Raw genomic sequence first — 12,517 nt, 5'->3', positions numbered from 1 at the left:
GTAAGGGGTCGATAAGTGGTTGGATTAAGAGTGTCTGCATTTGGTTGTGAGTGTTTAGGGTTAGTTGTAGGGTGTGCGCGCGCGGACCTGAGGTGAGTTTTATGTTGTCTTGCTTAGTAGTAGTGTTATAGGAAGGGCTTTTTTTAAAGTTAAGTTTCTCATTGGGGGTAGGGGCAGGGTTAGGGTTAGAACTTATTATTGAGGTGCAGCAGAGGTGCAAAGCCTTGCTTACAAATGCAGGACCTATTTTTTTCTTTTTCTTTTTTTTTTTGGCTCCTGAATTTAGAGACACCTCTGGTCTAAAGACCATAAAACTGCCATAAGGTATTGCTGGAAATCATAAAAAAGAAATGTCATGTCATCCACATATGTAGAATTGTCATTTTAGTCTTTTGAAATACTAATCAAGTTGACATTTTGAGAATTAGCACATATCCATGTTTACACAAAATAATCACAAAACCCGATAGTGGCTAAAAACTACGAACCAACTAAAAAAAAAAAAAACACAGCCATAATCAGCAAGGACTCAAAATTATCCTTTAGCTCAGCAAAACTTTATTTTACACTTTCCTTAAACTGACTTCATCAGAACAACTTCATCATTAAAACACAGCCAGTTATATAATATTCACCTCAACCAATGAAAACAATTAAACAATGAAGTAATTAAGTAATTGAAAAGACAGCATTAAACAGAATATGTAAAAAAAACATATAAAAATACATATAAAATATACATATAAAAATGCCTTGAATTCCCATTGACGTCCGTGTTGTGGTTTCACTATGTATGGTTTCCTATATTTCAAAAAACATTTAATATTAATAACTTCATTGAGTCCTGGACTGGTTGTTTGTCAGCTCCAAGTTTTAATTGCCAAAGTGCTTCACTTTGTTCCAACAAATTTTTAAAATCACCACCCCAAAAATCACCTAAAACCTGCTCTATAACAGAAAATGAGAACTTTTTATATTGGTCACATTCTATAGAATGCCTTTAAAGGGCATTTTTTTGTCCTTTGTTTTTCTATGCTGAAAGATGTTTTTTAATACATTCTTTTAACTTTCTAGTTGTCATCCCTACATAAAATGCACTACATCCTGAAAATTTCTTTATATAAACCAACCCCACCATCCTACAACTAAACCTACCAAGTACATATAATGTATAGGGTAGGTTGTTCAAATAAATGTAAGGACCCTCTAAAATATAACAGCAAACTTTACAGTCACCACACTTGTATATCCCCTTGTTTTTGTTGATTATAAAGACAGCAGGTGTAATTTTAGTGTTGTCCTTTTGTAGTATAGTTTTCAAATTAATTTTATTTTTATAAACAAAACAAGGTAACATTCCCAAATATTTTAAATAATTCATTTCCTTCTAAAATAGCCCAATTGTTTTTTATCATAGAGCATATTGCACCACTGTCAACTGTCATATCTAAACTACAAAGTATATCATTCTCATCATTTGCTTTACTTTCATTTTCATCTTTCTTTTTACTAATAAAAGATTCTTTAAGGATTGCAGGAAACACTAAATCTCTTTTACCTATAATTTCACTTTTGGTTTTGTTAATATCTCTTCACAATAACCTCTAGCTAAAACAGATTAGTAATAAATTCAACCTCTTCAATAAATTTCAAGTCATTTCATTTTTTCATTGGTAGGGTTGAATATGTAATTGGCTGTGTTTTAATGGTGAAGTTGTTCTGATGAAGTGAGTTTGACAAAAGTGTAAACGTTTAGCTGCACTAAAGGATATTTTTGGTTCCTCACATATCCATGTTTATCACAGTGCTTATTGGCATCAAATTTACATGCTTTCAAACGCATGCTTTGACCCTGGATACACAGAACATCCCTGTCTAATGACTCATTGGATGTCTCTTTAGGACAAAAATGTCAATGTCTGCCACAAATAGGTGGTTTATTGTTCTACACTGTGCAGTGTAGCAGTGCCAAACTCTAGTAGCAACTAGCAGAACTGTAGGATGTGATCAGGCACTAGCCCAAAGACAAAAAAATATATTATTTTCTCTGTCTGACCACCTACCTTTGCTTTAACAACAGTTAAAATGGCTGTCATTGTTTCACAGTTTACTCCATGATTTGCTCTTTTGTTAATTGTGGACTATCTTGTGGAGCTCTGTTTGTATGCTTATTGTGTACCTGTACTACACCAGGTATGCAGTAGTGTGTATGTTGTTGCTCCACCGCATGTGGGTGTCTTTGTGAATTCTACAGTTCTCTTCACTACAAGTCACACCATTGCAACACCAGAGTTTTTTGTATGTATATTTCAGTAGCATTTGTCATCTAATAGAAGGATCCGTAGGTGATCAGCTAAAAGTTCTTTTTAATGCAAACTGTTGCCTGCTGTTATTAGCAGTGACCGCCATGATTTCCTGACAGCAGGAGTCATGTAAATGGGTTGGTGATACAGACAAACTTCATAGAAAATATATTTAATAATAGGGGATACAGTGGTAGTTTCTTGGATAATAAGTCCTTATTAATTTTTCCAGATGCCCAAGATACAAAAGAGAAGGGTGAATACAGGTTGATGTCACTTTACCTAACAATAGTGCATAGGTAAGTACTAAACTAGCTGCCATTATAGGCCAGTTTTAGCCTTGACAATTTCCCTTCAAGGATGAGAATCAAACTCTGTACCTTGTGTCTGTGAGATAAACGCATTAACTATTATGCCAACTCCCAACAGCGATTTTATTGACTGTTACAAATTAATATTTCAGTATACAGACCTCTACAAAATAAATAATACAACAGTAGTTTAGTTACATCCATAATTTATAGAGGTGGGTGAACCCAGCTACCTTCCAAGTGGGTAGTTAGACTGCCTTACACATCCACTGCTGATATATTGTAGTTCTGAAGTCATACAACTGCAGATAATGTTAAACTAACCTTTGATATAAAGCCAAGTAGTTGTCCTACTCTGAGGATGCATGACCTTAGAATTAAATTATATTCATAGCTCGGCTGTAGGGGGTACCAGCAATATATGAGCAATACAGGGGGACTTGAACCATGCAAAAACACCATAATTAATATCTTAATGAATTTTTGTCACATTTTTTTCTTTAACTTTATTTCTTACAGCAGATATTAGATTCCGTGCTAGCTAATGTATTGGTACTAACAAGTCTGAAGGATTCCATTTGACTAAATCAGTATTCTGTCTACCATGTCAACTCCGAACAAACTATTGCATTGCTTCATTTCTAAAAAGTCACATATGGGATTATTATACCAGTGCAGGAGCTCCTTGTTGATTTTCCAGGATGGTAACTGCAATTCTAGTACCAGCAGAACAGAAACTACCAATTTAGCAGATCATGATATCTTGGAGTACTCCCCTTCCCCTTCTCTGAGATGCAGTGAGGTCGGAGTTAGATGTACAATATGTAGGGGTGTAGGGTGCAGCGTAATGAATTCTCCACTGCAAAAAAAATGCTTTAAAGGTGTAACAGCAAGCATAGAATTCATTGTTTATCTGAACTTCATTTTATTTTTTGAACTGTCAGGGGAGAGGGCTCATATCATTGGTTCTCATACTTCTATTATCTAGCCCGGTATAGTGTATCACAGGCCTCAGCTCAGCCAGAGTTCTAACTCCATCTATATAAAGACTAGGGGAAATTTTTAATTAGGCTTTATGTGACAAATATAGAGCTGTGCATTACTAGCTAAACTTTAATGCCATCCAGTAATACGTTCCACATTGAAAGTATTGAATTTAGTCATAGTACCCCATATAAATTAGACTTCTCACAGCCAAATGTCAAGGGGCTGTAGAGCTAACACTGTATTCTTTTAATTTTATTCAAGTAACACTAACTTTGCAGTTACCAGTGGTACCCCTCCCCCCTTTTCAGACCCTTAGTGTTCTTCTGAATCCTCTACAGATTCAGCCTGCCTGTTCAGATATCCATCTGTACTTAAGGAAATAAATTTGTGAATGTTTATCTGCAGAACAGGCAGAGTCTATGCTGCAGTAATTAGGGAAGAGGGAAGCTAATAACAAGAAGCCATTTTAGGTATGCTCTGTTTGTCTTCCCAATGGATAAAAATAATAGCTGCTGATAAGATTTAACAGTTCCACATGCTAAACTGCAACAGCTTTAGCTTCTTAAAATTATCCTTCCTTTGGAAAACTTCTCGTAATGTGTTCATGTGAAATGATTCCTTTTCATTAATATTAGTGGTGAATAATACAAAATTATGCCTCCAGCACCTCAGTTCTAAGTTCTCTATACGTATTCCATCACTAGGTAATACAGGTGATGTGTTTCGTTCAGTAACCACTTGGCTTTCAAGCTTGTTACCTTTTATCCAGTCCCTTTTTGTACATGGTTTGTTCTTGTCATTAGGCAAGCAAGTATCTGTTATTTAAATTACAGCTGTTTGATATTTTGCATTCGGTTGTTTTGTCTACTTTATTTTGAACAACTATTATGGGTTACAATACATTGCAAATATCGACCACTGTATTTATGCAGCTTTTGTAACTCTACACTTGCACTAATTTAGGGTGCTTGAGGGTAAGTAGGGTCTTTTGAATAAATGCCATACCCTACTTTTCCATCTTGACTCATGCAAAATGGAAATATGTGTACAGACATCGCCTGTTTTACTTGTGAAAATATAAATGTGTAACAGTGGTACTATTAGTCTATTTTTTACGTACGATCTATCCAACTCCCTCTAGCTACACAGCTTTATCCTATGTCCTGTCTAAAAAAGAGAGTAAGATATCTTGTACTTAGTGAAAAAAGTAACTTTTAAGCAAACTGTAGCACATTAAAACAAAAAGTAAAATATTTATTTTGTAGCTTTCATAGGCAAGTGAGCAGGTTGTCGAGGACTAAGCTTAACAAAAGAAGTATGTAATTGCAAAGGTCATTTCAGTTACAACAATAAAATATATGTACAGATTTCTGTATTTTAGATTACTGATCTTGAAGGTTTCTAATTAGTATCTCCCTAACGTGTACACACCACCAACAACACTACTTTAATAAAAAAGATTTGCATCCTATGCATAAGTAGAACATCTGCCTCACTTAGGAACCAAAAAGAAGAACATGATGTTAGACTTAAAAGGTTTCTGTTTCATTGGCTAATGAAAACTTCATTTTGTCTTGATTAGAATGAGCATCATTTTTGTCTCATGAGGCTTCATATCATCTTGCCTGCAGGGTGCCTCATTACAATAATCCTAACATCAGACACAGCAAACTGCCTGACCTGTAACAAGATTCAACAGGTGGGCTGCCTAGTTACCTGGCTACTGACAAGTTGAAGCAAATCTGGGTCAGTTTACCAGACTGAAGCTATGTTTATTGTCTTTTCTTCTGCCAGGTGTTCAGAGACAGATTGTGCATTGCATTGAAAAAATTGCGGGGATAGTGGAAGAACGCTACTGTGACCCTTTGACACGACCTGATGATAACCAGAGAAACTGCAATGAAGATGCCTGCCCAGCCAGGTGAGATTCTGCTGATGTGTGCTCTTTATGCTTGGAATGTTGTGTAATTACTTCCCAACAGTTTTACTTCTTTCAGTGGCCACATCTCCCATGGTAATGAACGTCAGTTCAAGTTTGCTGCATAAATAGAATGGAACAGAAGATGAAGGAAATAACACAAAACAGCACCCCCATAAAATAAAATAAAAATCATAGTCTGTATTTTAATGAACTGAAAAAATGGTCATGTTTGATCTGTGCCTGGATCAGGAGGTTATGGGATCTAATCTAAAACCTTGAATTAAGTTTTTTTATATTTAGTATTTTTAAAAACAATGCAGGAAAACAGATTTTGTACATGCTAGTTGAGGTAACAAATAGGACGTATTAAGCTGAGATCACACCTTCATAGTCTGACATTTCTTTAGGCTGACATTTAAACCAAAGGATAAAAAGGTCACAAAAACAAACCATTCAGTAAAAACTAGAATCTTCACTGCATAATGCCTTAAACCTCATGTAGTGGATGCCCATGGGATATATGCAAGTGACCCCTTAAGGACAAAAGTGTTTCAGCTACATGGCTTTGGAATTCCTGTGACTTTTTCTATGAGTACATTCAGGCCAATAAAGCAAAACCCCACTAACTGTAGCTATGCATGTTTCAGCCTATTTACTGAGCTCATCAGTACAGTGTAAGTGGATTGTTTGGCTTTTTATCCTTTGGTTTGGATGTTATTTTGAATATTTTGTATGTATCCTAATGTTTACAGACATCAGGCTTGATTTTAATCTCCGTGTTTCTGAAGTATAATTAAACATTCCACTTACGCTATACTGATTGATAATGATGATAAAGATGAAGGCTACAGGTCGGTAGCTCATCTGTTTAAGAAGAGTACTCAGGCTTTACAGTTTTTGGCAGTGCAGAAGGTCCTCGGTATGCAGGTAAAACCTGGCCAGTTAAAGTACACTGAATAGCTCCTAAAACAAATTGTTCTAACAGGGTAATTTATTTGCCAAATATAGATATTGCTCCACAGGTCTGAAGAAGAGCATATGTATCTCTTCATGTAACTGGCAAGAAGTCAGCATGAGAGATGCATACTAGTGAAATATACCTCAACACTGAGGGAAATGTATATGGAAAGTATTGTAAGGTGATACATGACCTTGTGCTCTATTGTGCTGGGCTGCATTGAGCTGTACAACACTACTAGTAGACTGGACATGAACTGTTGGATTTGACCTTGGAACTGAGCCCGCAGCAGCTGAAAAGTGCTGTGCAGAGAGCACAGTAGGGTTGAGCATTGCACTAGATAATGGTAGATGTATGTTTTGTAAAGTGGACCACTTAACTGAGCCCTAAAAATTGAATAATATCATAAACTGTGGACTAGTTCCACAAAGCAGTTGATTGCCACAACTGCCATTTCCTTGTACACTGGTTCTGTTAGCTTAAGCAAGCTTGCGTACAACTGGTGGAGGATGCAACACACAGTTTTTACCTTATTTCCCTGTATTGATTCAGATAGTGCACTGCTGTTACAGGGGCACCAAGAGTTTTGTTATTTATCTATTTCATTGTGTTGGGTTTTGAGGCACATGAATATAAAGCAGCCCCACATTTGGTTATAATTTATTTGATATCTTTGGTTTGCATTATGTGCATTGTGCTTGTCTGCACAATACTGCAGTAGGATGCACCAAGTGACCTTATACTAAGGTACTGCATTATGCTATGCTCACTTTCTAGCCTAAGTAGTGCTATTTGTCTGTGTTGATGTAAGAGCATTCACACTTTTGAATTTTCGACGTTACTATATAGACCCGATTCTCAGTAATAGTACCCGATACTGTACTGATCTATCTATAATGATGTTACTGTCTAAGACCTAAAAGCGATCATCAATATACTTACAGATACATCTAGCTTAAATTTCAGCTTTCCTTCCCCTGCCTGCTTCCCCCCACTACATTCTTATCTGTAACATGCCATGAAATGACCATAGAAAATGATTTAAATACTGACTCTAACAGAGAAAATTGTCACCCCATGGGGCCTGACAATATATCTATCTTTCTCCTAATCATTGTTAAATGCAGCTTAACTGACTCTTCATAAACTTATTTAATGTCAGCATCTCTGTTGAATATGTGCCTGAAACCTGGAGAATGGCCATGGAGGATTTGCTACAGAAGCAGGTTCCCAACACCAAACCTGGGAACTACAGATCTATTAATATTTCCTCTATAATCTACAAATAATGGAGCAAATTATAATGGAGCTCAGAAATAATAACAAGTTTGGCTTTGTGAAATGTAGGTCCTCTTTACTGAATCTAGTTGACTTTTTTGAGAGGGAGGCTGAATCACTGAGTGGTGGTAAATCAATGCACACAGCGATCTGACAAAGGGCTTCAGCACTGTCTCTTACTCTGGTATCAATTGTTCACCGGAGTCAGTATCATCACATATGTAACCCAGTGGATGACAAACTGGTTCACAGAAATATCCCATAAGATGAGGCATAGCAGCATGTTTTCCTACAAATGACCAGTCACAAGTGCTGTGCCTCATAGTTTTGTCATGAGTCTGCTTCTATTCATGTTTTATTTCTCTGATGTCCAGACTGCAAACTCACTTTGATTATTGACTCCCCCATCTGACACCCATACCCTGCAGGAAAATCCTAGCCACACAAATTCTGTGAGTAAATGCTGTGGCCTAAAGCTTATTGCAGCAAATGCAGTGTAGTACTCTTTGGGAAGCAAGATCAGTACTGTACCTATTGAAATTATAGCACCCTCCTCAAAGCTGATACTGTAAACAGTTGTCTAGGCACTTTTGTAGATAAGCCCTCCTCTGAACAACATGTGCCAACAATCTTTAAGAAAACCTTCTGTCTGGTACAGCTAATCACCAGTGCTATAGCAAAGGAAGTCATTGGACCTCTTTACTACCTCCTGATCAGGGCCATAATAGAATATAATGCTCACTTTGTCAAGTACTTGTCCATGCATGTAGCCTGACTTGAGATGCTTCAGCAGCTTCTAACAAAGAAAATCTGAGTTATATCTTCCTTAAGTTAGCCTGAGATACTGAAATCCCTGTTACTGCCTTCTCTCTTTTATACAGTCCCTGTGTGTGGCATCCTTTGCTTGGCTTATAGGGCTATGAATGACTCAAACCAGCCCAGTCCTTTGCATATCTGTAAAACTATTAATACTATCAACCCTTATTCAAGGGAACTAAGTATACAATGCAATACAAATAGAACTTGTTGGTATGGTACATATCTCTCCCTAAGGGTCCCTTACCAGTGGAGTAGCCTCTTGCTCCATGTTAACCAATGTAGATCCATAATCACACACCATCTTCCTTCACAGCGCAGATCCTGCGGTCACTACATCTGAACTTGATGCTGCAGGAGCTCTGGCACAAGGGCCAACTGACAAACATTTTCACTTAGAATTTTGCCATTATACAGTCATTTGTGGACACTGTATCTGACCCCAATACTTCAGGAGATCTGCCGCACAGGCTAACTCTGAAATGTTTTCATTGAGAATTTTGTAATTGTACAATCTAAGCAAATTTAACTTGAAGAACCTTAGTGTCTATTAACTTCAACTATTGAAATGCGTGAATGCTCTATACTGGAAATTAACTTCAACAGCCCTCCCTCCAAAAGTGTAGTCCTTGCACTCTAAGGGCTACTTAATAAGTTGTCCATTGTCCTTTTCTCATGACCAACAGATTATACTGTATGTGACAGTTACTTAGTCTCCTTAGTTGTCAGGTTTCTGCACTCAAGAAATATAAGCAAAGCTGTTTTACTTTGTGCCTCTCTGTTAATTGCTTTGTACTGGCTATAACCTAATTACTCTCTGTTATAATCTGACCCTCTCTCATTCTACTATTTTACTTCCCACATACACATTTCTTGACAGTCATGAGGAGAAGGTAAACATTTGCACCACACCACACTCATCACAGTCTCACTAAATCTACACCACCAAAATCCACACATAGAAACACAAAAACATTCGCGGAGGCTCTCAGTAATATTCTGTCTAAGCAACAGAGACCTCCAAAACAGAAACGCAAGCAACCTCCATCCCCAACACAACCCAAATGACACATAGTCCAGAGACTCAGTGTGCCACTCAACCACAGCCAATAAGGCAAAACAACATACCCAACACACTAGTCACAGGTGACTCTATAGTCAGGCACACTGATGTCCACTCACCAGGCTAAACAAGGAGAAGGTTACTGTCAGCTGCCTGTCGGGTGCCAGGATCCACCACATAACCCACACACTCAGGTCACTCCACAACAAGTACAAATATGACTCTGTCATTGTCCATGTTGGTGTGAATGACCTGAGACGTACCTCCCTGGACTACATGAAAAGAGACATGGAAGAGCTCTCCGATCTTGTAGCCCAGGCAGGTATGACCCTAGCCCTGAGTAGCATTCTGCAATCACCCCGAATGATACTGCAGTACAAGGACAAAATTATTGACTTCATCAATTGGCTAAGCTTCTGGTGTCATTCTAAGGGGATCCAGTATCTGTCTGCTTGGGATGACATGGTCAACAGACCAAGATGCTTTGCCACTGATGGCCTGCACCTGTCACTCCTGGGATTCTGGATACTGGCTAAGGCTCTTGCTACCCCTATAGTGCCTTTTTTAGGCAAGGTTGAAATAACAAATTCACCACTGTAACAGGAAAAGGCAAGCCAAAACTGAGGGTAATGCTACTCAATGCTAGAAGTCTAAATCTCAAAATGCACTCACTCAAGGTACTCCTTAAAGTGGAGAACATCGACATCTGTCCAGTAACTGAGACCTGGTTCAAGGCTCCAGAGAGCACCCCTGCACTAACAGGCTATAACTCATACCACACTTTTCAGCCATGTGACCTACACCAAAGGCGGATGTGTGCCCATATTCATTAAAGATATCCACATCTCCAGGCTAGTTGCTCAGCATAATGCATCTGAGGTTATCCAACTGCAACTAACTCTGTGCAAAACTGCAGTCCAAATTGTAGCTTGCTAAAGATCCCCCACCATGCCCCAGGATTCCCACTCCTCTTTTCTTGATGTACTGGAAAATATTAGGGTTCAACCAAACACCCTAATAATGGGCGACTTCAACTACCCCACCATTAACTGGGAAAACTACTCGTGTACCAACTGCTTAGCTCAACACTTTCTGGAATTCCTAAACTCCAGTGCCCTGGATCAACTTATCCACACCCCCACTAGGGGCAACAATATCCTAGACCTAGTCATTACCAACATGAGTGACTGGTGTTCCACACCTGAAGTTAACTCCTCGTTGGTCCGATTCAACCATAAGCTAATCACCCTTGATACCCACATCCCGCCCCCACCCCCCATTAAGGAAACCACAGTAAAACATTTCTCCAAAGCCAACTTCATGCTTCTTAAGACAGAAGTGGTGAACTTCATGACACCCATGCAGATAGACAGTACAGTTACAACTGCTGAATCCTACACAAATACACTCTATAAACACTTACACGAGTGCATGGATCGTGCTATCCCAAACAGAACCAAGACACTATCCTCCAAAAAAAGGAAGCCAGTCCTGTGGTCCCCTGCCATAAACAAACTGTACAACAGAAGGAAGAAACTGTTGCAAAAGAGAGTAAAATCCCATGAGTGGTGGAGCTTCCTGGTCAGCCTCACTAAGAAGCTGAGATCCCTTATAAGATCCTCCAAAGCTAGCTATGAAAACAGAATTGCCACTAATTCTAAGGACAGCCACAAAGCATTCTATAGCTATGTCAAGAATCTCGATGGCAACACCCAGATCTGCTCTGAGTTACAGCACAAAGGCACGAAAATTACAGAACCAACTGATATTGCCAACATCCTAGCAGATAGGTTCAGTGCTAACTTTACCACCCCACCACCCCCTAAAGGGCCCATATCTATACAGGAAGAATTCAGAGTCTCTGTAATCACAACTACATAGGTAAAAGCTGCACTCTCTAAAGCCAAAAACACAGCATCCATGGACAACATCGCAGGCTGCGTTTTACATGAACTTCAGAATGAACTGGATCCCCAGTTAAGCAACATGTTCAATAATAGCCTTGCATCAGGCTTTCTGCCCACTGAATGGTGCACAGCAACAGTTATCCCACTCCACAAAGGAGGAGCCACCACAGATCCCGGGAACTATCGACCTATTAGCCTGATGAGCCTGGTCTGCAAGGCCATGGAACGTATCATCATGGAACTCGTAAACAAAGACATTGGTAACCTCCAAACTCTGGATCCCACCCAGTTCGAGTTTGTGAAAAGCAGATCATGCCTCCTGAACCTGATCGACTTCTTTGAGGCAGTCACCAAAGTCGTAGATGAGGGTAAGGTGGTTCACACAGCCTGTCTTGACCTCGCCAAGGCTTTTGACACCATCCCCCATTCTGGAATTATAGCTAAACTCACTAAACTAGGTATAAATCTCTATGTCACAAGATGGGTTGCCAACTTGCTCACTGACAGAACCCACACTGTAAAAGTTGCAGACTCCAAATCTGACCTCAAAGCAGTGAGAAGTGGAGTACCACAGGGTTCCATCCTGGGACCTCTCCTGTTTGGTATCTACTTCTCTGAAGTACAGGCTAACACAGAAGGCCTCTGGCTAATGAAGTTCGCAGATGACTGCAAACTAGGAGCCATAGTCAAGTCCCCAAATGATGTGGACATCCTACAGAAGGGCCTTGCTGAGAGAGATGTCTGGTGTGAGAGCCATGGCCTCAAGCTCAATGCCAAAAAGTGCAGTGTCATCCCCTTTGGTAAAAACTCTGTACCCATGAACTACCACATAGGCAGCAGTCTACTTAACACCGAATGTGTGATAAGAGACCTTGGGACCCAGGTGGACAGTAGTCTCTCCTTTGATAGTCACATTGCCACAGTATTCAGGAAGTCATCATAAAAGGGTTCTCATCCAGGCAAAAAGAGGTCA

At 39.1% G+C, this 12,517-nt stretch overlaps 1 protein-coding gene across 1 annotated transcript in view; it reads left to right on the top strand.

Moving 5' to 3' along the window:
- The window catches only part of LOC122806893 (A disintegrin and metalloproteinase with thrombospondin motifs 7-like), a 2,879,604-nt gene that overhangs the window by 2,125,164 nt on the left and 741,923 nt on the right, over positions 1 to 12,517 (top strand). The window contains exon 17 of the mRNA XM_044077696.1: positions 5,396 to 5,522. Coding sequence (XP_043933631.1) covers positions 5,396 to 5,522 — 127 coding nt within the window. The remainder of the gene's footprint in view (positions 1 to 5,395; positions 5,523 to 12,517) is intronic.

The sequence above is a fragment of the Protopterus annectens genome, chromosome 7.part0 (assembly GCF_019279795.1).
Source record: "Protopterus annectens isolate FY-2018-M chromosome 7.part0, PAN1.0, whole genome shotgun sequence".
In the NCBI taxonomy this organism is placed as follows: Eukaryota; Metazoa; Chordata; order Ceratodontiformes; family Protopteridae; genus Protopterus; species Protopterus annectens.
This window is presented reverse-complemented; position numbering and strand designations above follow the sequence as displayed.